Below are 27,135 nucleotides of genomic sequence, written 5' to 3'. Positions count from 1 at the left end.
CATATAGGTCTCACTGTTGGATTAAAAATCTTTTGTGGGCACATATGTATAATGTATATGCTATTATAAAGTGTGATACAAAATTAAGTGACCAATTATGTTATGGGTATCAAAAGGGTATTAAAGTGTCATGGAATTAATGTGTAGATACCATAAGTTAATTTATAATTTGTTGAGGGGCCAAATTATAAATACCCAAGAGTTATTCTAAGATGACTCTATAAATAGGTAGTGGTCCCCAAGAAACACTAGGGTTTCTGTATTCTCTCCTTCCCCATCAGAGAAAATACCTAAGAAAATAGTGTATTCTTGGAAGATCAAAACCTTCTCTGCAATCTCCAACAATGGCTTCAGGTTAGTGCTTCCGCTGATCTTTTATCATCATCTTCTTCTTTAATTTAGCAAAGGCTTTATAGATTTATATGACTTAGGGTTTTCTATATTAAAGCACTTTAGGAATATGTTTAGATCTGTGATTTATATATTTCTTTGAGTGTTTTATAAACCCTAACAAGTGGTACCAGAGCCACCTTTGTTGAATTAATTGAAGATCTGATGTTTTGGTTTATGAAATTGGGGATTTTTTAAAAATTAGGGTTTTGATTTTTCTTTAATTATTATTGTGCCGTAATATTTTGAATTTTTGGTTGATATTCGGCGTGAAATTTTTTGATTCATGAATACATATATTATGATTGGTGTTATGTATCATTGAATGGGAATTTGGTATTGTTTATGTATAATATATATATATATACATGAGTTAATTCGTTTCAGTATGATGATTATTATTATTATTATTTTTTCTTGCGTTAAGCTTCAGTCAGTGACTACTGTTTCGGCTATACTTTTGTTTGTCAATTTATTAAAGTTTTATGCATATTATATATATTTGATCACATCGATATATGTCTTCAGTATTGAATTGTATGATTATGGCTTGATGTTAATGAATTTCATGTATATATGCAATTTTTATTGATAAATTAATGCTTCAGTACATCAATTCATGCTTCAATACATCGATAAGTCCCATAAAGTTCGGTGTCCTTTTTTTTTTTTTTTTTCACACTGTGCTTATGGGCGGCTGTATATATATTATCTTTAGAATTGTAATGGATTAAAAGAAAAATGATGTTTAATACATATATTTAGTGTATGGTTTTAGTGATATATATTTGGAACAATTTAATTCAAATTTTGGTGTTGGTTAATGACTAATATTTTGAGTAAATTAGTTGAAACAATATGTTGCCAAAGTGACCTCTTTTGTGTAGATTAATTTATTTAAATATTAGGATGGTTGTATGTTTGTAATTGATGCTTATATTGACTAGCCCAAAGGTAAGTGAATATTTTGCTAGATTTCAAACATACCTGTGGCAATAAATATGTGACAATTATAAGGTATTTTGTGTGAGCAATACGTTAGTCCAAAGATTAACCTATTGTTTGACACAGTTTTATTGTCAATATTTGATTGCTACACCAAGAGTACCGCTTACAGTTAATATTACTGTCCAAAGACTTGATATTAATGTGTGTTTGGTATCTTGAGATGAGATTAACCAAATTTTGAATTTATTGTTTAATTATGCATATTAATGTGAGCTTGTTTCATTTGTTCTATATTCAGCTAGTTCATCTTCTGCTGCTTCAATATCTGCTAACATTAATTCTATTCCTATGCTTAATGGGACCAATTTCAAGGATTGGAAAAGGAACCTACTTATAGTTCTGGGATGTATGGATTTGGACCATGCACTAAGGAATGAACAACCTGCACCTCTCACTAAGGAAAGTTCCCATGATGATAAAAGGGAATTTGAGAGGTGGGATCGTTCAAATCGCATGAGTCTAATGATTATGAAACACAGCATTCCAGAAGCCTTTTGGGGCACAGAATCCGAAGGGGTTACTATGGCTAAGAATTTCCTTGAACAAATTGAGGAACGTTTTGCTAAAAACGATAAGGTTGAAATGACAACACTTCTTGGTTCTTTAATGAACATGAAGTATAAGGGTCAAGGAAATGTAAGGGAGTACATTATGGAAATGCATCATATTGTCTCAAGATTAAGGACACTTAAGATTGAGCTTTCAGATGATGTACTTGTACTCATGGTTTTGTTAACGCTTCCTCCACAGTTTAACCAATTTAAAATTAGTTACAACTGTCAAAAGGAGAAATGGACTCTCAACGAGCTTATTTCTCATTGTGTGCAAGAGGAAGAAAGGTTGAAAAAGGACAAAACCGAAAGTGCTCATTTGGCCACTACTCCTAAGGATAAGGGCAAGAAAAGGAAATTTGAGAATGAAGCTGCTAAGGGTCCGAGTTCAAAAGAAACAACAACGGGATTCTAAGGGTTGTTTCTTTTGTGACCAAACTGGACATGTGAAGAAAGATTGTGCCAAATATCACGCATGGCGTGTAAAGAAAGGTATTAATCTTGCTTTGGTACGTTTCCGAGGTTAATTTAGTTTCGGTACCTAGAAACACTTGGTGGATAGATTACGGTGCTACTACTCACATAAGTGTTTCTATGCGGGGTTGCACGAGCTACGAAAGCCAAGTGATGGTGAAAGATACATCTTTGTGGGCGATGGTCAATCGGTGGAAGTGGAAGCAATTGGGCATTTCGGATTGTTATTAGGAAGCTGGTTCTTATTTGGATTTGAAAGACACTTTTGTTGTGCCGTCTTTTAGGCGGAATGTAGTTTCTGTTTCTTTGTTGGACAAATTTGGATATTGATGTTCATTTGGAAACAATCAGTTTACTTTGTCTTTAAATTCAAATATTATTGGAGCTGGTTATTTGAATACTTATGACAATCTTTATTTGTTAGAAACAATTGCATCCTATAATGAAACCTTGCATGTGGAATCACGAGGTACTAAACGCAAATTAAATAAAGAAAATTCAGCGTCATTATGGCATAAACGCTTAGGTCATATCTCAAGAGGTAGAATTGAGCGTCTTGTGTACGATGACATTTTAGAGTCTCTTGACTTCACAGATTTCAATGTACGTGTAGATTGTATCAAGGGAAAACAGACCAAAACTAAGAGATTAGGTGCCAATAGAGCTTCAGAAGTCTTAGAATTGATTCACACAGATATTTGTGGGCCATTCCCTACGGCATCTTGGAATGGTCAACAATATTTTATATCATTCATAGACGATTACTCACGTTATGGGTACCTATATCTCATTCATGAAAAATCTCAGTCTGTGGACGTGTTCAAAGCTTACAAAGTGAAGTTGAGAATCAACTCAACAAAAGGATTAAGAACGTCAAATCGATCGTGGTGGTGAGTACTACGGTAGATATGATGGCTCGGGTGAACAACGTCCGGGACCATTTGCTAAATTCCTAGAGGAATGTGGTATTGTCCCACAGTACACCATGCCGGGATCACCTAGCATGAATGGTGTTCTTTGAGAGACGAAATAGGACTCTTAAGGATATGGTAAGGAGCATGATCGCTCATTCTACCTTACCTGAGTCCCTCTGGGGAGAAGCATTAAAGACGGCGGCTTACATTCGAATAGAGTACCAAGTAAAGCGGTTGCAAAAACACCTTATGAGCGTTGGACCGGTCGAAAGCCTAGTCTAAAGCATTTCCACATTTGGGGATGTCAGTGAGGCAAGGCCTTATAGGCCACATGAAAATAAATTGGACTCCAAAACGGTTAGCGGCTACTTTATTGGTTATTACGAGCGATCTAGGGGCTATAAGTTTTATGATCCCATTGTCGAAATATTTTTGAGACGGGAGCGCAACATTTTTTGAGGATGTTGAATTTGGGGGGAGAAATAAGGTTAGAGACATTGTTTTTGAGGAGGAATTGAATTCAAACTCGGTTCCTACTATCATTTTAGACAATGTTCGAGGCTTCCACACTGTCATTGATCAAGAAATGAATGCGGAACCTCAACAAGACAATGTTGAACAACTCCCAAATCAAAATGAGGCTATTGTTCCAGAAGAACAAATTCAACACCCTCAAGAACAAGAGCCATTAAGGAGGTCCACAAGAGAGAGAAGAAATGCTATTTCAGATGACTATTTCGTATTTCTTCAAGAACATGAGGATGAAAATGGAATGATGGAAGATGATCCAATCAACTTGCATCAGGCCATGAAAAGTTCTAACTCTCAAAAGTGGATTAATGCCATGGATGAAGAGAATAAGTCTATGCAAGACAATAAAGTTTGGGAAGTTGTCCCATTACCAGAAGGTGTAAAACCAATTGGTTGTAAGTGGATACTTAAAACCAAGAAGGATGAATATGGTAATGTGGTGAGATTTAAGGCACGTCTTGTAGCAAAAGGCTATACTCAGAAACAAGGCATTGATTATACAGAGACTTTCTCTCCGGTTTCATCGAAAGACTCTTTTAGGATAATATTGGCACTTGTTGCTCATTTTGACCTTGAGTTACATCAGATGGATGTTAAAACAGCGTTTCTCAATGGCGACATTGATGAGACAATTTATATGGAGCAACCAGAAAACTTTGTGGTTGGTGACCCAAAGAATATGGTTTGCAAATTAAAGAAATCCATCTATGGACTCAAGCAAGCTTCTCGTCAGTGGTATCACAAGTTTCACCAAGTAATTATCTCATTTGGTTTTGAGATGAATATTATTGATGATTGTGTATATCACAAGTTCAGTGGGAGTAAATACATATTTCTGGTTCTATATGTCGATGACATATTGCTTGCTACTAATGATATAGGCTTATTGCACGAAACCAAGGGATTTTTATCTAAGCAATTTGAGATGAAAGATCTTGGTGACGCCTCTTTTGTATTAGGAATTCAAATACGTCGAGATCGTTCTCGGGGTATTCTTGGATTATCACAAAAGGGCTATATCGATAAAGTACTCAAAAGGTTTGGCATGCAAGATTGTAGACCAGGTGATACCCCTGTTGCTAAAGGAGACAAATTCAGTCTTAGACAATGCCCTAAAAGCAGCCTTGAAATTCAGGAAATGAAAAAGATTCCCTATGCATCAGTTGTAGGGAGTCTAATGTATCTTCAGGTATGTACGCGTCCAGATATTGCGTACATTGTTGGGATGTTAGGCAGATATTTAAGCAACCCTGGTATGGACCATTGGATAGCAGCCAAGAGGGTTATGAGGTATCTTCAGAGAACAAAAGATTACATGCTCACAGACAGGAAATCAGATCATTTGGAGGTCATAGGGTATTCTGATTCGATTTCATTGGATGCCAAGATAACGAAGGTCTACATCGGGCTACATTTTCTTGTTAGGCTGGAGGAGCTATATCTGGAAAAGTGTCAAACGGACACTTGTAGCTTCTTCCACTATGGCGGTGAATTCGTAGCGTGTTATGAGGCATCAAATCGGGGAATATGGTAGAAACTTTGTCACCGGGCTGCGTATTTTGGAGAATGTTGAAAGACCACTTAAGATATTTTGTGACAATAAATCGGCGGTCTTTGTATTCCAATAACAATAGGAGCTCATCCAAGTCAAAGCATATTGACATAAAGTTCCTAGTTGTGAAAGAAAGAGTGCGAGTGGACGATTTCCATAGAGCATATTGGGACAAACTCCATGATAGCGGATCCGCTCACAAAAGGATTACCACCCAAGGTCTTTCATGAGCACACTGCTCATATGGGTGTAGTATTACTTGAGGATATCATGATTTAGTGGGAGTTTGTATTCTCTTTGCTTTATGTTTGTTTAAGACATTTATGTATTTGGTTATTTTCTGATCAGAAATAAAGTTTTCAGTTTATTCACTCTGTCTTGTTATGTTTAAGTTTGACCTCACTTTGGTTTAAGGAGGACCAGTTGGAAATAGGCATGTTCGGTTCACATTGCATGTAATTTCCATGCTACACATCCATGATTGATCTATGTCATTTGGCTATATTTGTATATGTGACCATTGATGGGTTTAGTCATGATTGATATGACGAAAATCGCTTTGATCCTATATGGGTATAGTTGATGGACGAGATTGTTGTGAATACCTTTACATAATAGCAAATTTTGAGCTCATAAGGTTATACATTTATCAGGTAACATATGTTGCCCAAGTGGGAGATTGTTGGATTAAAAATCTTTTGTGGGCACATATGTATAATGTATATGCTATTATAAAGTGTGATACAAAATTAAGTGACCAATTATGTTATGGGTATCAAAAGGGTATTAAAGTGTCATGGAATTAATGTGTAGATACCATAAGTTAATTTATAATTTGTTGAGGGGCCAAATTATAAATACCCAAGAGTTATTCTAAGATGACTCTATAAATAGGTAGTGGTCCCCAAGAAACACTAGGGTTTCTGTATTCTCTCCTTCCCCATCAGAGAAAATACCTAAGAAAATAGTGTATTCTTGGAAGATCAAAACCTTCTCTGCAATCTCCAACAATGGCTTCAGGTTAGTGCTTCCGCTGATCTTTTATCATCATCTTCTTCTTTAATTTAGCAAAGGCTTTATAGATTTATATGACTTAGGGTTTTCTATATTAAAGCACTTTAGGAATATGTTTAGATCTGTGATTTATATATTTCTTTGAGTGTTTTATAAACCCTAACACTCACAACATAACCAAACTTTCTCACTTTAAAAACTGTGTCAAACACAGAAAAGACTAAACATCCTATCCCCACGTACCCAAACCATTAAAACAAACAGCCCCTAAAGAGTTTTTTTTTTTTTCCACTCATTAATCTTTTTCTTTTCTTTTCTTTCTGAAAGGGTATCAATCTACCTTTTTGACCCTCATCATTGCCAAGTCTAACTAGGAATATTATTATTATCCTCATGCAATGTCATCTTATGTATCAAGATTCGAAATATTCTATACAGAAAAAGTATGAGTCTCGTGAATCAATTTTCATGGAGAATCATAACATGTTTATTCATTCATTGAATTAAGAGAATTTCAAGTGAAAAAAAAAATCAAATAAATAAATTTTTTTCATTCTCAATTTAACTATTTATTTTCGAAAATAAAAACAATGTCATTTATTTTTTCTTTTTTTGTTTTTTTTTTTTTGAGTATTGAGTTGTCAAATGGCTTTTTCTTCACCAATCCCTTTCACCACCACCACCACAAATATTCAATTTAATCAAAACAAATCAAAACAAAACTAGAAAAAGAAAACAAAATCAATTGTCGGTGGAATTCACCTTTATCTATTTATGGCTACAGCAATGGCACGTTTTCTTAGCTTTTTTTTTTAAACATTTATATTTTACATTGCATAATTTTAAATTTAAACTTAAGACTTCCAACATAACATATGTACTCCTCTCTTATGACAACTTACGTTAATTAAAGTGATTCACGTTTTCTTAGCCTTTAGTTAGGAGTTTGAAAAGTGCCCATTTTTTTATGTGGCCTAAAACAAATATTAGACTATTTTGAATAAAAGACGTTAAATATTATTGGACACTTCTAGAGTACACACCCCTAAAACGGATATATTGGTGTGACCCCTTAATATTGCAGTATAATTCGTCGAAATGTTAGAATACACTGTATTTTTGTGGGGTGTAGAACATTAAAATGAAATTACTATTTTCAGATTTATTATTTTTTTTTAGAAAAAAAATGAAAATGCTCAAATCTAAGAGTCATGGAAACTGTTTCATTTCACTTAATTAACTAATCAACCTGAATTTTAAAAAATAAAATAAAAGTGTAACTTTTTTCTTCTTCCTGAGAACTTTGAAGTAAGAACACCATTGTTCCTACGTCCACCCATCGATTCTAAGCTATCTCTCGTTTCCCTCTTTTTACATTTTTCATATGTGGGGCTTTTTTTTAGTGCTCTTTGGGCAATATTTTGGATTTTGAGCCCAACAATTTCTTTTGTTAGGGATTTGAAGAATATGTCTTGATTCCCTTGTTAATCTTTTGCTTTTGCTATACTTGAAGTATTCAATCAAATAATACACATACATGTTTATATTGTGTTTACGCGTAGTAATTTTTCGATAGCATGTTTTCAATCAAATTAGATTTTTTGCTGTTAAAAAGAAATTGGAGTATTTAAATTGATGGATGCCCAAAACCGGGTTTTTAAGATGGAGGGTCAATCATTGGAGAGTTCTCGGAGGAGTAAATTGTTTAATGTGGGATTGAAGAGGTGTTGAGACGAGATTGAGGACGGTTACTTCGTAGACAGGTGTACCAATAATAAGAAACCTTATGAGTCACATTGGTGCACCCTCTTTTTAATAGCAGATAATCTAATACAACATGGACCACATAACTAGGCCCACAGAAACAATAATAGCCAATAACAACAAAGGATTTTGGACGTACCCGTACTTTTAATTTTGGGGTGTTTATTGTAGAATTTTCCAATATTATTATTATTAATCATTACTTAATATTTTATTAAAAATATATAAACTTCATTATTTTTATTTTTTTATTACTTAAATAATGATAATGATAATAATAATATAATAAATAAAGAAAATAAAATTATGTAAAAGTTAATGAATGATAAAAGTAATATTATAATAAATGAAAAATGTAAAATTTATTGTATATTAAATTTAACATAATATTATATTTTGTGCTAAATTTAATACAATTTTTAGCGTACCAAAATTGACACTTTTAGAATATCATTGGAAATTGGAATTGTAATTTTTTAAGTGTAATAAGATATAACAATACATCACTCTTTTAGCACTTAATTTTATTGGGAATGCTAGCTATCTATAAGTTGAGTAAAAAAAATATTAGCTATCTATATATATAGCTATATATATATGGCCATTGATTGATACAAGTGTGTGTAACTGGCATAAAAGTCCTCGTTACTCTCCTAATTATAGTATAATTATCATAAATGTAAACTCTGTAAACATAAGATTTAATGTATAATTGGACAATAAATTCAAAGTGAAAATGGACTGTAATGGCGGGTATTTAACCTTTAATTACTAAAAGTGGAAAATCTAATTTTAATCAAAGCAAGCTACATTAACCATTTCTTCTTGTTATGGCTATGGCGATATGGGTTGTTTCTTATGATAAGAGCATCTCTAATGAAATACTAAATAAGTGGTGTATTATTATTTTTTAGCACTTTTCAATAAAAATTTTCTCTAATAGTGTGCTATAAATTGTGTCAAATTTAGCACATGCTAAAAATTGGGCAAAATTTAGCACAAGATATAGCATTGTGCCAAATTTGACACACAATAAATGCTACTTTTTTAATTACACTTTTACCATTAATCATCAATGAAATACTTTAATAAATATATTTTATTTACAATATTGCCACTAGTAATTTTTTAAAATATTTAATTTATTGTTTGTCATTAATGATATTTTACTTTTTAGACCAATTTACTGTTTAAAATTTTGCAAATATTGTGTTAAATATAAAGTTTGTTCATTTTTTTGTTTCAAATTTTATACAATATTGAGATGGTCTAAATTGTTATGTAACTACTAATACAAGTTCTAAATGCATGTTAAAAGACATGTTTTATAATAATAATAATAATAATAATAATAATCTATTTATACAATAATAAAAAACAAATTGTAACTGTAATAATTTGCGGTAACAAATTAATAACTTGGTTACATAGAAATAACTTGAAACAACAAAATAATTGTTAAAAAGTAAAATTTGACATAAGAGAATTTACGTGGTATCGATATTTTTTTCGAATACTACTAGTCCACAAGGCTATGATCAGAGAATGAAATCAATTAGTAAAGTGTTAATACTGAAAAGCGATCAACTCTGTACCGTCTAATAAGCAATAGGGTGGCCAATGAATATATGTATAGAAAGTAAAAATAAAATACCACAATTATAGTAGTTCACTCTCCTTATCGCGAAGGTAATAAAGTTACGTCTACTTAGAGCTTTTATTATCACTAAAAGTTAATTGACTTACAAGAGAACTTAGAAAAATCACTATGTTTAGCTTCGCTTCACAATTTCTAGAGAGAGAAAGTGTGAAGAGAGACAAGCTCTAACCTGGTAGAGAAAAAGTAAAGTGTGAAAAATGAGCTAGAAGAGCTCTTCTTTTACAAGAAATGAAGTCTAATTAAATTACAATAAAAAAATAAGAAAATTTGCACAAAATTTGCTAGGAACTCCTACACTAGATTGTGAGTCAATTTTGAGGCCAAGTCAAAAATCATTCTCGACTAAAAGGATCTATTTGTGAAGCTTATGTGATTAACGAGGCACTAAGATTTTGTTCTATGTACTATCGGAAAGTTGAAACTTGATTCAACCGAAAAATCGAAATAGTGATGTCCTCCTAAATAAGCTTGAAAGGGAATTCTCCGTATTCAAGCATGTTGAGAGACCTATTGGTAAGAGGATAATTTTGTTTCTACCAATACAATAAAAGCTTAAGGCAAAGTGGTACATACTGAATAATTGTATTAAAGTAGAGAAGTATTCAAATAAGACATTTTTTGCATTCTTAATTCACTCATTTCACCCACGACCATGTCTTACAAAAATCTATTTTTGTGCTCTAAGGATATGAATGAGCTACAATTTAGGGATCATCAAAACCTTGACACAATTCAAGAGAACAAGTTTTGTGATTGGTTCAAGTCTCGAGTAAGTATCGCTTTCTACTAATTTTGTCATTCAATATGATTTATGTTAGTATTATTATATTTCTAACTCAATGATAGGTTAATCAACTTTGAGCAAACAATCTTAGGGAAATATCAGATGAGTTGTACGCCATCGCAAATTCCTCTCGTTGTTTATTATTATTATGGATGTATTGTTAACGGTATTAAATTCCTAGTTGAGGACCAGAATGACAATTGTAACATCCAAAATAGTGGCATTTTGATGCCTGGTGAAGGTGGTAAGAATTTTTATGGCGTTTTTTCACTAGCATCTGGGTAGCCCGTGGATGGTATCAAAATGAACCATTCATACTTACATCCCAAGAAAATTTGGTATATTACATTCTCGAAGTGAAGAATGGAGATGATTGGAAGCTTGTCATGCTTACACGTCGCATAATGTGTGGGATTTCTCATATGTGGATGATGAACAAATCGCGAATATACAAAAAAAAAAACTCTTCAGGAATCTAGTTAGTTGTACAACTTCCACACACTAGCCTATGTCGAATATGTCTGTGATGATGTCGACCCAACTGAAGTGACCAGCATGGACTGTGTGCATCATGACCATCAAAATTTAGATAATTTCATTGTTTGTAGTGATGTTGAAGACACTAGTGGTAGTGATGATGAAAATAATGTAACACTTAATGATGGTGATGAGGATGATGATTATGATGACTTGTGGACTTTAAAATATTATAATATTTTAACCCACCATTAATTATATCAAATACATGTTTCTTTTTCTAATAAATTGATTATGATTGTAATTACTTTTTTATTATTAATAAATATAGCTTGTATGTGTAGAATGTTTGGCACAGGTGCAAGAAACAGTAAGAAAAAGGAAGTTAGAGGAGCATACAAAGGGAAAAATATGGAAGAAGAACTGGCCAAGTAGGCTACGGGACAGAAATTAAAATTTTGATGGCATCCGGAGACTCGGGCCCCCATACACGACTATGGGAACAAGTTTAATAACATGGTCAAGCTCTTTGTTCGCAACACCATTCCCATGAATAAGCTCACTTGGGAAAGCGTTGACAAAGCCAATATTCAGTCTATTTGGGATAGACTAGTGGTAACATTAATTTTTAGTATAATACTTTAAATAAAATTATTGTACAAAAAATATATATGACTTTAATGTTTATTTTTTTTTCCAGGCAAAATTTGAGTTCTCACTTGACAATCCTAAATCTTTAGACTACGGTTTGTTAGCAATATCAAAAGGTATACGGGTTTGGAGATTGAACATGAAAAAGACATGGAAGAAGAATATTGCTGAAATTGGGAGAGGTAGAGGCGAATAGGAGATGTCCACAAGGGGTCACACGAGAAGTGTGGGAAAAGGTCATCGTTACTGGAAAGACCAAAACAACAGGTAGAAATTAAAAATTCTAAAATTGAATTTCTATTAACTAATGCGTTTTTGCGCATTTAGTTGAAAATAAATTTATTTTGAATTACAGTGAAGAGCCGAACAAGACGCAAAAAATTGAAGTCAAATGAAGATTCAAAGTGAATGGGGGTTCAAGACCATTGTCGGCCACATCGTCAGTGGGGTGTATTGCTATAAATATTATTGCTCAAAAACTAATAAGTTTTTAAATAATATATCACTAATTCTTTATATATAAAAAAATATGCTAATCCCGAGACGAGAGAACTTCCATGTGCCATGAAAACTTTTGAGAAGTTCCACCTCAAGAACAACACTTGACACGATGAATACACACAATGATTGCATGCAAGTAATTTTATATCTTTAATCATATCGTTCTATATTTAATTTCTATTCAATTAATGTTTTTTGTAGGCCTAAATGGTTGAGATACGCAAAACTCAACTTGCCCTAAGCAATGTCACTCATTAGTACAATGTAGAACTCACCCAATTTCCCACAGACAGGTATGCTATGACACAGGTGCTTGGTGAATCATCATGCCACTTGAGAGGCATTCGCCCTTTGCCTAGACTTAGGGCAAGATTCATACAGGAAACTCCCAGGGCAAGTCCCTCTAGGCAACCCTCATGTTAGCATCAAGGAATATGAGGCGTTGAAGTGAAGGGTAAATGATGCAGACTCATAATCAATACATAAATACGTTTCAAGAATAGTTCAAGTATTTTTTTTTTTGGCATCGTGCCTGGCTTCAACTTGCCTAAGATGTCTCTGATTCCACCGATACGTCCTACTCCTGGCATTGGCTCTTCATCACAGGTCGGCTCTCCTAGCCAGAACGACGATGATGACGATAATGTTGTTAATTTATAGTGTGACTTATATTTTATTGCTATTTTTTATAAACTGTGTCAGCAACTTATTAATTACTTTTATAATGTTTACTTTAAATTTTTCTAATTATAATATGTGATCAGGATTATATTATTGTATTATTATTTATGAATTTCTTTTTTTAATTTAAATTATATTTTATAATCTCAAAAGAAATATTTAAAAATAAATAAATAAACGTTTTGCCAACAAAATTACTTACGTCGGAAAAAGTTACCCGTGCCCTACAAAATTACTGCCAAAATGTTTTGTTGGCGAAGTTACTAGCGCCTACAAAACTTTTGCGCGAAGTAAAAAAAATTGGCCAGAATTTCTTACTGGCAACTTAGCTCGCTGGGAAAAACTAGCAGAAATAGCTTAGCCGTCGGGGCAATGATGTCGACTACTAGGGTTGTACATCGGTCAGTTTAGTCGGTTTATACTACATATTTTCTAACCCAACGTAAAGATCGGGTTGTAAAATTCTACATGCAACCTGCCCAATTTAAAAAAAATAATAAAAAAATTCTGAACCCGACTGACGGTTTGGGCGGTTAAGAGTTTTTTTTTAGATTCAATTAAAATAAAAATTAACCACATAAATACATAATATTCCAAATCTAAATTCAATTATCCAAATCCAAATTCACATCACCATAATAAAACACAAAAGTCTAAAGTCCAAACATTCAAAATAAGAAATACAAGAGTCCAAATTAAGCATTAATCCAAAAGTTAAAACCAATACGAACAACTCAGCAGGACAACATAGAAACTCAAACTATAATTAAATAAATTCTAGCAGGAATGAGGAATTAAAGTAAAAATTATGCATATTATAGGAGCAGTTAAATATATGAGCAAGCGATAAAAATAAAAAAACTAATGTCTAGTTTTAATCACTTGTTTTTCTGTAGCAAGCTTTCAATTTTCAATTACAATTTAAAATCTCAAATTAGATTTAGAAAAGCCATTACCCTAAAAGTAAAATAAATGTTCAAAAAATAAAAAAAAAATATGTTAAACTTAAATAATACCAACAAAGCTGCTACAATGGAGGTTGGGTGGTTGACTGGTGGTGCTGCTACGCTGCCTCCTCTCCCGCTGCTCGCTGTTACGCCGGAGGTGATGACAGTGATGGCTGCCGCACACGAGGATGAAGATGGTTGCCCACGCGAGGATGATAGTTGGATAGAGAGAGAGGCGGGCTGAGAAGATGAAGGTAACGAGAGAGAGAGAGAAAGAAAGAGGCGGGCTGAGACTAAAATTTAGGGTGAGATTTTTTTTTTTTTTTTTTTTTTTTGAGGAAATAAACTTGTTATTATAAATCAAAGATGAACATCATTTACAATAACAGAGTTTATAGGCGGAGGTATACAATCCGACCAAAGACAAGTCTCATCCACCCCTAAAGCAAACTTAGCCAAACCATCAGCAGCCATGTTCGCTGAGCGTTTGACATGAGAGACAGTTACATTAGGGAAAAAGGATAGTAGACTAGAAATATCAGCAATTAAATCATTAAAAGAAGAAATTGCAGATGAAGATTTACACAAAGCATTAGAAACACGAAGAGCGTCTGTTTCAATGAAAGTGACTGGTAGCTGCTGTTGAAGGGCCCAGCATAGGCTATGAAACATTGCAATTGCCTCCATTTCATGAGATTCAAAACAGCCCACAACTGGTTTCGAGAAGGCTGCAGCAACAGTACCGTTGGAGCGCCGTACTAGAGCTCCAATACCTGTTATTTTCCTTGAGGTGTCGACTGCTGCATCAACATTCAGCTTGAGTGTTCCAGGAGGTGGAGGAGTCCATGGAACCGGATGTGCACTTGGTGAAGACTGCAAAGAAGACGCTGCTGGTGCGTGAGTCCGATTGGTAGCTGTAGCAGTAGAACCGTATTTAAGTTGAGCGCTTTGATAATTCTGCCAGTAGTTCCTTGCAAAATTTGCAAGATCTTTGGATGGTTTTGCTTTATGGCCATGAATCACTCTATTACGTTCAGTCCATATCGCCCATAGGATACAACAAAGGTGCTCCATCTCCATTTTAGAGTATATAGCAGCCAAATGAATCAAATAATCACCCTTCCTCATTGTCATGGTATTGTTCCAGTCTAGAGTGAAATTTGAAAAGCGCCAAACAGATCTAGCATATTTACAACCAAAAAGAGCATGCCCTATAGTTTCCCAAGCTTGTTGACAGATGGAGCAAGTGGAATCCGTTATTATTTTTCGCTTCACAAGGGCTGTAGCTACAGGAATGGCATCATTATAGACTCGCCACATGAAGATTTTGATCTTTTGGGGTAATTTTAGCGACCATAAAAAATTCCAACTTGCTGTCATGGAAGAAGAGGAAGAACTGTTGTCAATATCATCAAGTGAAGCCGCTAAATGATAGCCCGTTTGGACAGAGTATAAACCAGAGGAGCTGGGATGCCATATGAGAGTGTCATCATGTCGAAAAAAGCCCAGGGGAATGGTTAAAATTCGGTCCACATCAGGTGGTGAAAACCAGCGATTTAGCAAAGATATATCCCATTGTCGCTCATCCGTGATGATATTCGAAACAACTAGATCCGGGGGTCCAGAATAGTGGTAAGGTTGAAAGCTAGAGTGGCCCGGAATCCATGGATCTTTAGCACAAAGAACTCGACAACCTTCGCCTATTTTCCATCTTAGACCAGCAGTAAGGAGGCCTCTTCCCCAATGAATGGCTTGCCAAGTTAATGAGGGGGAGTGGCCAAGATGAGCTTCAAGGAAAGAGTTGTTAGGATAGTACCTACTCTTGAGAAGCTTAGCAAGTAGGGAGTCCGGTTGCTGTAGAAGTCTCCAGGCCTGCTTTGCAAGCATTGCTTGATTAAAATGCACAAATGAACGGAACCCCATACCACCATTATCCTTTCTTTGGCACATAAGCTTCCATGAGCGCCAATGAACCTTGCTTCCATTTTCATTTAAGCCCCACCAAAAGTTGGCCATCATAGACTCAAGTTGATTGCAGAAGTAAACAGGTAAGCGGAAGCAGCTCATAGCGTAAGTTGGAATGGATTGGACGACCGCTTTGAGAAGAACCTCACGACCTCCCGCAGAAAAAATTTTCTCACTCCAAGTGTGCATGAGTCTCCATATCTTCTCTTTGATGTCACTAAACATCTGCTTTTTGTCTCTCCCAGAGTAGGAAGGCAAACCAAGATATCTCTCATGACATTCACAGATCGGCATTGATAGTTGTCGATGGAAGAAAACTTGGGCAGCAAGTGTAGTGTTGGGGGAGAAGGACATAACTGACTTATCGGGATTGAGAACTTGGCCTGAAGCTCTGTGATAAACATCCAAAGATCTCTTAATTGCGAGACAAGAAGACTCATTAGCTTGACAGAAAAGAAGGCTGTCATCCGCAAAAAACAAGTGAGAGATGGACTGAGCATGTCGTGTTAACTTGAACCCATTCAGATTCCCCATCGCTTCTTCATGTTGGAGCAGCCGTGATAAGCCTTCAGAACAAATTAAGAACAAGTACGGTGAGAGAGGACAGCCTTGGCGAAGCCCTCTCGATGGAGTAAGTGAACCCGTGACCTCACCATTCAAGAGAAAAGAAAAACTGTTGGTACACAAGCAGCTCATGATTAGTGCAATCCATCCATTAGCAAACCCCATTTTCCTCATGACCACCTCAACAAATCTCCACTCAACACGATCAAAGGCTTTACTCATGTCCAATTTCAAAGTTGCCACCCCTTTACGACCCGTAGTTTTGTTCTTGATGGCATTAACAAGCTCAAAAGCAACAAGAATATTGTCGGTGATTAAGCGATTCGGCAAGAATGCACTTTGGGTTTCTGAGATAACATAGGGTAGAACATGTTTGAATCGGTTCACAAGCACTTTGGTGATTAGCTTGGAGATAACATTACAAAGACTAATAGGGCGAAAGTCTTGTAGCTTCTGTGGTTTTTTGATCTTAGGAATGAGGGTAATTAATGTTTTGTTTAACCTTGTAGGATCAGCCCCATTATTCAAAACACTTAACACAGTAGTTGTCACTAAATCACCAACAACATCCCAATTTTGCTGGTAGAACATAGGGGACATACCATCAATACCGGGACTCTTATCTGGAGCCATCATGCTTAAAGCCAACTCAACTTCAGCTGCTTCGAAAGGTTTAAGAAGAGCACAATTCATTTCAGGTGTGACTGTTGTAGGAATGGCATTTAAAGTGGTAGCGAGGGCATTCTCATCAATAGTTGAAGCCGTGAAAATTGAGGCAAAATAATCATGAATTGCAGCAGCCATAACAGGTTTAGAACTAACCCGATTGCCTGTTTCAGTAACCAGAAATTTAATGGTGTTGTTTGTCTTCCTAGCTGAAGCTTTTGCATGAAAGAATTTCGTGTTACGATCTCCCGAGGTTAACCAATCAATCCGAGACCGCTGCTGCCAATAGACTTCTTCCTGCTCCAACAAATCATCAAGAACAGCCTCTGAATTTTTCAATGAATCCATAGCTTCTGAGGTTCGGTGTGGAGAGTTGTTAAGAGTTTCCACTTTCTTTTGTGCCTCGGAAATCTTTTTCTTCATGTTACCGTACTTGTGAATATGCCATCTTTGAAGTTTTGAAGCACACTCTTCCAAATTCTGAAGGACCGAACCAATAGGATCGACTGCTGAAGTAGATTGCCAACTAGCCGATATAATCTCCTTACTTTGTTCATCCGAAAGCCATAACTTCTCAAAGCGGAACCTACTACGTCTTTTATCTTGCTGGAGCAGTGAGTTTACTGGTGTAAAAGTGGCAGAGATTGCTCTGTGATCTGAGCCAAAATAGTCAAGATGATGTACAAGTGGAGCATTGAATTGGTTGACCCAAAGATGATTCACAAAACACCAATCAAGCCTTTCTTTAATGGTGTTGACTCCTGAACGGTTCTTTATCCAAGTGAAGCGATCTCCTTCAAAAGTAGTTTCATGTAATTTGCAAAGATCCAAAGACTTGCGAAAAGCTTCCATTTGTCGTTCAAGTCTTAAACCACCACCGGATTTGTCATTGTTGGATAGTATTTCATTGAAATCTCCTATAACAAACCATGGAACAAAAGGGGACACATTAGCAAGACGTTGCAAAAGGAGCCAAGAATCAGCTTTATTGTGAGCATCCGGAGCACCATAAAAGGCTGTGAGGTGAAAACTTTTGTCATTCTCCACTTGAACAAAACCATCAAAGAAAGTTCTACCATAATTCAGAATAGAGACATCAATATCATGTTGCCAAAGAAGCATCATTCCACCACTTAGACCAGAACGTGGTGATTCTAAACCGTTACTAAAATTTAAAGTTTGCCGAAAATGCGTAAGAGAATTCTGTGGGAGCTTTGTTTCCATAAGAAACAGAATGTGGGGCGATTGCTGTTTGACAAGCAACCGAAGGTGCCTGAATGCAGACGGGTTCCCCAAACCCCGCGCATTCCAACTCAAGATTTTCATAATGAGTCGCGGGATTGCAAAGCAATCTCCGCGGAATTGTCAATGAAGTCATCGGAATCCATATCATCAAAGGAAACTGTTTGACTTGAGCTTTCTCCCACAAACATGGCAGCAGATGTAGCATGGTTCTGATTTCGGCAACGTTTTAAGAGCTGTCTCATAGTGAGAGAGTCACTTTGTCTCTTAATGGTAGGCATGGGTGGTAAGTTTTCCTTGTTTATGACAGTAGCAACTATAGATGGAGAAATAGTGGAGGTGGCAGGGAACAAGTGTGGGCCATTAGTGCTTGATTGAGTGGTAGAAAGTGGAGACAAATTTGGAGGGTAAGTTGCCACGGGGTAAACAGGTGAAACGGTAGAACCAATATCTGGAGTAAAGATGCCAGATAGATGAATAAGAGGCTGACTAGTAGGAACATGCAGATTGGAGTGTGAGGTAGAGACAAAAGAAGTGGGGTTGACTATCACAGAAGGTAATGGTTTGGATATTGATGGTTGATTTAGTGGAGGCTGATTATGGGTTGTGAAAGTGTTATGGCTATTTGTTGACTGGTGCGAAATAGATGGCTGTGTGAGTTCTTGAGGAAAGTTTGTAATAACACTAAAGGGAGTGTGTGTTACAGAAGCATCATGGTGTGTTGGTGGAGAAAGAGTTGGTGAAAAAGTAGCATTAGTAACACATGGAGCAGGCCGAGAGAAGGGTAAGGCTGAGACATTTTCAGCATCTGTCAATAGGCTTGGTTGTGGAGTGGCTGCAGTGTTGATGCGAGGGATGGCTGAAGTAAGAGTGGTACGGGCAAGACGGGTTAAGAGCGGCCATACATTCCCTTTAGAAAAGTCAGTTCTATACTTATCATAACCCGTTGTAGGAAGTCGTGCCCCTTTCATCCATGGTCCATAAGGAAGATCGTCATCATTTCCATTGTCCATACGTTCCATGAACTTGACACATTTCTCAAAGGGGTGTCCGATCAAACCACACTCAAAACAAAACTCCGGTAGACGCTCATAACGAAAATCAATCCAAAACTCATCTCGTACTTTAGGCAGGCTAATCATTTGTCCACGAGGAAGAGGCTTGTTGATCAATATTTTCACACGGATTCGAAGAAAAGGACCCCAGCCCTCATCAAGGGAGTCCTCATAGACATCCAGAAATTCACCAATTAGATTTCCTAAGGCCTTAGCAAGAGCTTTTGATTTACTTAGAAATGGCAGTCGGTAAATTTGAACCCAAAATGGTGTGGAAGTCAAGTTATTCATTGAGACATTCTGCAGAGCACTTGGAGTGTACATCACAATGAGGTGATTTTGAAAGTGCCAAGGTTCCCTATTCATAACCCGAAATTTATCACCTGCACAATGGAAAGAAACCTTGAACATATCATCCCCAAAATCAGAAATCACAACCGGAAAACGGCCCTTCCAGTGTCCCGACATCTGGTTAATGAAAGTCGGCTTGTGGACGTATGAATCAGTGAGAACTCGAGCAATAAACATATGGCCGGAATGCACATCTGCAGGGGCAGTTACTTCATCTGATAAAGCAAAGACAGTTCCTTCCACATCAGTCAAGGAGAGTGTTGTATTAAGGGCATTCTCGATAGGTTCCATGATAAAAGCAAAAGGAAAAGGGCTGAGGAGGAATGAAGACAGTAGTGAGATCAGAAGAAGAAAGGCATGGGCAGATGAAGGAGAAGGCAAACCAGAAAAAAACTGAAAACAGAGGAAAAAACGATTTCGAAAAGAAGGAGAAGTTAGTTAAAAAGAAAAAAAGGTGGTTAAAATGCACAACTGCAACAGACCAAAAAAGGCACTTGGGGAGTTTTTCGATGAAGAAAAATGGGGGGTGAGATTTTTTTTAATATATATTATTATATTTTATATAATACATATATAATAAGAAAAAAAGAAAATTGGATTAAATTGGTTTTGGCAGTTTAATTGGGCGGTTTGGGTCAAAAGTCAACCCGCCCAATTTACTAATTGGACGGTTTATAATTTTGTCCAATTATGTGAGTTTGTATTTTTTATCGGTTTTGTCGATTTGTTTAGTAAGATTATTCGGGTTGGCGGTTTACCAAGATTTTCGTACATCCCTAGCGACTACTTTTACACTGGCAACTTCACTCGCTGAGACAAATGACTTTTCCCGATGAAATCACTACATTCACTAGCATAAACCCTTTTCCCGCCCATTTATTGTCGGTGAGGTTCCTCGTTGACAAAAGTTTACCTGCAATTCTAAACTTTTGCTGGCGCAAAACTAATTTTCTTGTAGTGACTGATTGTTTTAGTTTGGATCTTGAGTGCATAAATTTCCAACAACAATTAATTTATGCATATTGACTCTGTCAATGTGACCTACAACCTATTAAAGTTTTTCCAAAAACTGTTTCCACTACGAAGAAGATATGCTTACTTATGCAACTACAAACTCATGAAATAAAGATACAAATAATCTTCTCTAATTAAGAAAATAGAATAGGATGAGATGTATAATAAGAAGTCTGAGGTTACAAACTCAAATCAATGCTCTTTCCCACCCAAAAGTATTCCTATATAAGAGTAATGATCTCTTGGTGAGCCAGAGCTTAAAACAATATGGTTTTCTTCCTTCTAAATCTAATTGAGCAAGTGTTATGAAATGAATAGATAAAAAGATTTTAAGTAGGAAAAAGCTGTTGATTGCGCTAGCCGCTAGCATCATTTTACCAAGCCCTATACAAACCAATCAACCAAATATTTATTGGATAGTGGAATTCAAATTTGAAAGATTTAACTTCAACAAACCTCGACATTACCATTATTATTCCTCTACTTCAAATATATTGGTACAAATTAAGTAACGAAAGAGATAAAAATACAATGTATTGAAAAAGACCACCAAGAGATGAAGAAGTAGAGGAATAATGGAAAAAGGAAAAAAACATTGTTTGCTTAAGTCCAATAGAGCAAATCTAGTAAAAGCATGAGGTGTAAAATAATCTATCGAACACTGATTATAATCTCATAAACTCTTAGAAATTTCAACAAGCTGTACCAATCACCACACACCAAACCAAAAAAAATAGATCTTATTAGCCTTTATTATACACATTCACTCCTTCCAATTCAATTGACCAATCAAACGCCTGATAATGATGATGATTTATTTATAGAATAGAACCAGATACGAAAAAGGTGCCACCACTTTCAATGACATCAACCGCCACCACCACCTCCTCCATCACCACCACCACCACCATGAGAACTACCACCATCTCCACCACCATGAGTACTGCCGCCATCGTTGGCGTGCATGGCTGACACGGTGGCTGCAGTGGTCACCATAACAGCAGCCATGTCAGCAGCATCACTGCTTGTGGTGGCACCATCATAATTGCCTTCATTTTGGGTGCCGGCGGGACCAACTACTTCAGGCTCTCTTTTCTTGCTTCGTCCATGAGATGTGGAGGACTCTTTCTTCCCTTGTTTCTTTTTTCGGCTTGGGATGCAGAAACAAATGGTTTTGCTTGTCATTTTGCTCATGAGAGTACTTTTTTTTTCTCAGTAGAGAAGAGCAGACCACACACTGGTTTATTTATATTTTTATCATTTTTCTTCTTACTCTTATTATAAGAGATAAGATAAAGTCTTCAATTATTATCATGATTACTTAGTTAACAAGCATAATGATTTTAACCAACAAATTAAAGAACAAATGTATGTTCAAGTGTTAAAGTAAAAAACGGTTTAACGCTTTTACCATCTTTTGAATGATTTGTACAAGTGGTCTAGCTAGCCAACCAAGCAAAACGTCAAATGTCGATGTGTATTTTAATATCTAAAAACAGCTAATAATATCTATTTTGGCCTTTGGCAAACTGTATGAAAGATAAGGCCACAGAATTATTCAAAAACTTCAAAAGCATTTCCCAATAAGCCAAAAGATTCCTTAATAAAGTAGACAATGTTCTCATGATTAGCAATTAGAATTATGAGGCAGTAATCACGGGATTAATATATTGATGAATAACAGATATAGTACATATATGCTAAGCAAGTGCACATGTCTTAATCACGATGATCAAACTGTTGGCCAGTTATATAAGATGATATCTTCTGCTTTTAAAAGGATAATTTGGTAGACAAATATGTTAATTAAATATTTGAAGAGGTTGTAGCTTGTACGAAAGAGAGTTATTAAATTACTCATTATTGATGGCGTTAGTCTTAATGCAGTCAAATACTTTAAAGAAAAAATTAATGAATCACACTAACGATACTTCCAAGTGGTTAATGACACTTCCAAGTGGTTAATAGTGTATTATATAATCACCTATTTCAGCAACAATTATATATATAAATAATCAGCTAGGACCAGGTTTGAGAGAAATTCAAATTTCCAATCAGGTGGAGAAGAACCCAAAAAAAAGATAGATACAATACAACCAGATTATCAAGAAGAAGTTCATGTAAACAAACAGTTGCAATAATAAAAGACAACTTCTTTAATGCACCTCTTACTTTTTTATCCGATCTTGTTTAAAAAGAATGCGAAAATAGAGCTTCTAATAATTTATAGAACCTTTGTTGTACCTAAAGAATTAGAATTTTGTTACTTGCAATAGTGTTAACAGTGATTCATTCTATAGAAGCTTTTTAACTCAACAATTTGACACTTGCCTTGCCCTTGTACAAATGAAGGGGAAAAAATAAAAGAAAACTTGTGTGTGTGCCAGATCCACATGAAATCTATACAAATTATAATATTAAATATTAAAATTGTCTCTAATCTCATTTCACAGTCACAGAACCATCCTGCTTCATCTTTATTAGACTGCTTTCTATGTTCCGCAGCACCGGCTGATACCTGGAAAATTAGACAAAAACAATGTTACATGATAACAGCTAAGACGATCAGTGGAGAGCGATAGAGAAAGAGACTTACAGGCGTGCAAGACTATTATATGCTTGAGTGGTTTGCTGTAGTCGGGCTGAGAGCTGCAATACATCTGCAGCTAAATTCTCTGCTCGGCTCTGTTCTTTTGCAACTTGACCCTATTAGGGGGCAGACCACAAACCAGACCAGCATTGTTATTGAAAAACACAGTAAATTATAGGGTAAGAACATAGATTTTGTATGTAATATTTATACTTGTTTCTAGACAACAAATCCATCGGACTGGTGCCTATCTTGCCCTTACAGCAGTTAAGTAAGAACTAACCTTGAGGGAGATAATTTCAGCCGCATATGCAGGAGAACCAGCCTCATTTACACCGGCAAGTGGTTCCACAAAACCCTTTGCCTGTTTGATTCTCAACTCATCGAGAATTCCACGGAGCTCTTCATTTTGTTGGAGACAATCCTTCACCTGGGAAGTATCAGAAAAACACAAGTTATGCAGTTACGCAAAAAAAAGAAAAAAAAATCATTCACAGCATTAGAAGGGAGAGAGCAATGAGCATAACACAACCCTATATTTGCAAACAGAAACCATTAACAAAATACCTGATTCTCCCATTGCTTTGCTGTGCCCATAGCTTCCTGATAGGAACTCTGAAGGGTAGAGTTTTCCTCAAAAAGGCTTTCAATCTCTGAAGATTGAGAATCAATCTGCCACCACAATTTATATATTATAATAAATTAAATAAAAGAAAAGATCAAATTTGCAGTCAAAAGACATTTGAAAAACAAAAATCCTATTGTATCTAAAAAGATTTTGTGACCACTACCTCCACTAGAAGTTTTTGTCTACTACTCTCCAATTTTTCAATTACAACAGCCATGTCATGCAATTGCTTCTCAAGTTTCTCCTTTTCTTCCTGCAGATAAGAAACATGAACAAATGCCGAAGAATTCTAGGCTTTCATTAAATGCATAAACCAAGTAAATCGTGTAATCTTTTTAGCAGAACAAACACTTCAAAAGGAGAATAGAGTTAATTAACACAAAAGAGTAATACATTTTAGTGATCTAATGGCAGAAGATTCACGAAACTGCAAAATGATAGAAGAAGGGTATCATATACAAGATTCTAAAACATGATAATTGATTAACAACTCACCAATGAAAATACTTTGTTAGATGCTAACTCAGAATTTTCTGCAGAAGAAAAGAAAGTGTAAATGACGGAACGGAGTTCAACAATTTTACAAATAAAAAATTACATGTGAAAACATCTTGTGCAATTTTGTCTCACAAAAATATAAGCAAAAGAACTCTTAAAGAATCTGACTTCAGTGAAATCACAAAATGAATGACTACTATGCCAAAGTTGAACTAAAATGCTAAAATAGGTTTCAAATAACAACTCCAAGCTATAGGTTATAAACATGAATGAGCGTAAGTCTTAGATAAAAATACAATAGCATAAAATCCTGGGCATATCTTAAACAATCAATTAAAAGACATTTATTTCTGATTATTACCCTTCCCTTGGAAAGAGGTGCACAAAATATGATATGAGTTTTTAAATCCTTTCCTCAAGAAGAAAGAAGGCTAATGATAAAAATTTGACAGATACCTGATGCCGTTTTAGACATAAAAGCAAGCTTTTCTTCCAGTTCTTGCTTTTCCAACATGAGCTTAGAAGTTTGGGTTTGCTCCTCTGCTAATCGTTGTCGCTCTTGCTGCCTTAAATGTGATTCTTGCTAGAAATTTGATAGCCGTGTAAATAAGAAAGCATTGTAACTGCAAAATAAGGAAGAAAAAAAATCCATGAATGCACTGTACCTGTAACTCTGACTTCAAGTTCAATAACTCCTTTTCTAGGACTTGTATTTGATCCAGTGGATTTACAATGGAGGTCACTCCGCTAAGAGAACCATTCATAGATTGTTGCTGTATCAAATTCAGTTCTGCTCTCAAGGCTGCCGCATCTTCCTCAGCCTATTCAGCAAAGGAACTGTTAAGAAAATACAATTGACGAGCATTAAGAAATCAAAGTAAGAACTATAGCATACTGCATACTCGATATTGTTCCTCTTCTGCTTCTTTTAGACGTTTCTTGAGAGTGCGAAGTTGGGCTGAAAAGTCCTCCTGCACTAACAGATCAGACTTTAAAAACAACACAACTAAAACATAAATGGATGATAATTACGTAAAGAAAGGGTGTATAGTGCATTACCCTTGCGACAACAGCTGCATCTTTTTCCATAGCTACACTCTTCAGAGCTTTTCTCAAAGAAGGTACAGTGTTTTGTTCCTGTAATATATTCAAAAATTAATTAATTAATCATAGAACAACAAAGTGGAAACTCTGGAAAAAAATTAAGAACCCCTAGCAATTATTTTAGATATTTACTAATCATACACAGATTATATCCTACTTAAGAAAGTAAAATACTTCACACACAAATTCCCCCATGAAATAATTTACTTTTCTGTATTGTTTACAAGTTAAAACTGAGTTTATGAATTAAGCATCTCATTTCAGGCACCAACCCATAACCCTTTAGCTTATGCCTAAACAGTTTCAGCAAAAATTTACAAAGGAAAGATTACATCAGTTCTGCTATGAACGTATTAAACTCTAATATAATGGATTGATTATCTCCTCGCACCCTCAAAATAGTATAATTAGACAACAATCAAAGTAATTTCTAATTTCCCTTACAAGATCATTCAAACGCTTTTGTAGTGTGTCATTGTCAGCCTCGGTTGTCTGGAGCTGAAATTTTAGGATGAATAAAACAATCAGATACAGTTGATCACCACCCAAAAGCTTCAATTCCTCAATCACCTCAAACGCTACAAGAAATAAACACATATGGAGAAGAAAATATAGCTACCGTTGAAATCAATTTCTTGTTCTGCTCTTCCAATTCTGTATTCCTTTTCTCCAGGTATTTTATTTGAGCCACTAAGCCACCAATATCTGACTGCACCATTATTAGTGTTTATAAAATTAAATATTGACATGCACAAAAACTAAGTATAATGAAACACTTTCCTAACAGCCGTTCAAATCGAAGTAAAGAACTTCAGCCCAGAGTGAATCGGATAATTGTTGAAGACAAATGTTTTCTCCGCATATACCATCAATTTTCCAACCAACCAAACAGAAACTACAAGCAAAATAAATTGTTACCTCCGAAATTCTATTTCCACTCTCTGATTTTCTCATAGATACAACATCTGTACCAAAGTGGAATAAGAATTAACGATTATTCATCAAATATAAGAACTCATAGATTGAATTGCACAAACCATTTGAATTTGAAACTTTGCTGAGATCTGGTCCCGACGAAGTTTTGCTCAATCTTTCTGCAGCTCGCTTTTGACGAATTTCTTCAAGCTGGAATAAATAAAAAAGAAGAACAACAACAACAAATACTAGTTTTCAGCATATAAGAGATCGTTTTAGGACCAGAAATACAAAAATGCGAACAATTTCTAGAAAGAGCACAAATATGTACCGTTCTTCTGCCAAGCGAAGCGTGATGTGATTCCATGGCAGACGGATACGACTTGCAGGAGTTTCCTCCTGTTGGTATTCGAGGTCGGAACGGGGAAGACGATCAACGGTTTTTGGAGAAAAGAAGGTTTCGAACGCAGACCAGAGTAGTAGGCCCAATTGAAAATATTATTCTGTTATTATTATATTAATTAATATATAAAATGTTTTATGAAAACTTACAAGTAAAATTACCTGTCTGGGTGGTGTAGTCGGTTATCACGCTAGTCTCACACACTAGAGGTCCCCGGTTCGAACCCGGGCTCAGACATTTC

General features: G+C 35.5%; 1 protein-coding gene and 1 non-coding gene across 2 annotated transcripts; one reads left to right on the top strand and one right to left on the bottom strand.

The window, feature by feature from the left end:
• Positions 1-23,029: 23,029 nt before the first annotated feature.
• LOC115719054 (uncharacterized) lies at positions 23,030-26,983 on the bottom strand. Its single transcript, XM_030647940.2, has 15 exons — positions 26,823-26,983; positions 26,614-26,701; positions 26,495-26,541; positions 26,196-26,285; positions 26,021-26,074; positions 25,532-25,609; positions 25,375-25,443; positions 25,138-25,293; positions 24,929-25,055; positions 24,470-24,507; positions 24,138-24,227; positions 23,914-24,018; positions 23,630-23,776; positions 23,353-23,462; positions 23,030-23,274 (listed from the first exon to the last, which is right to left on the bottom strand). Exons 1-15 carry the CDS (start codon positions 26,856-26,858, stop codon positions 23,199-23,201), a joined length of 1,311 nt encoding a protein of 436 aa, XP_030503800.2. The 5' UTR covers positions 26,859-26,983; the 3' UTR covers positions 23,030-23,198.
• A 74-nt stretch (positions 26,984-27,057) lies between these two features.
• On the top strand, positions 27,058-27,131 carry TRNAV-CAC (transfer RNA valine (anticodon CAC)). The gene has a single exon. It is a non-coding gene; the product is annotated as a tRNA-Val (tRNA).
• Positions 27,132-27,135: the final 4 nt, after the last annotated feature.

The sequence above is a fragment of the Cannabis sativa genome, chromosome 2, assembly GCF_029168945.1.
Source record: "Cannabis sativa cultivar Pink pepper isolate KNU-18-1 chromosome 2, ASM2916894v1, whole genome shotgun sequence".
In the NCBI taxonomy this organism is placed as follows: domain Eukaryota; kingdom Viridiplantae; phylum Streptophyta; class Magnoliopsida; order Rosales; family Cannabaceae; genus Cannabis; species Cannabis sativa.
This window is presented reverse-complemented; position numbering and strand designations above follow the sequence as displayed.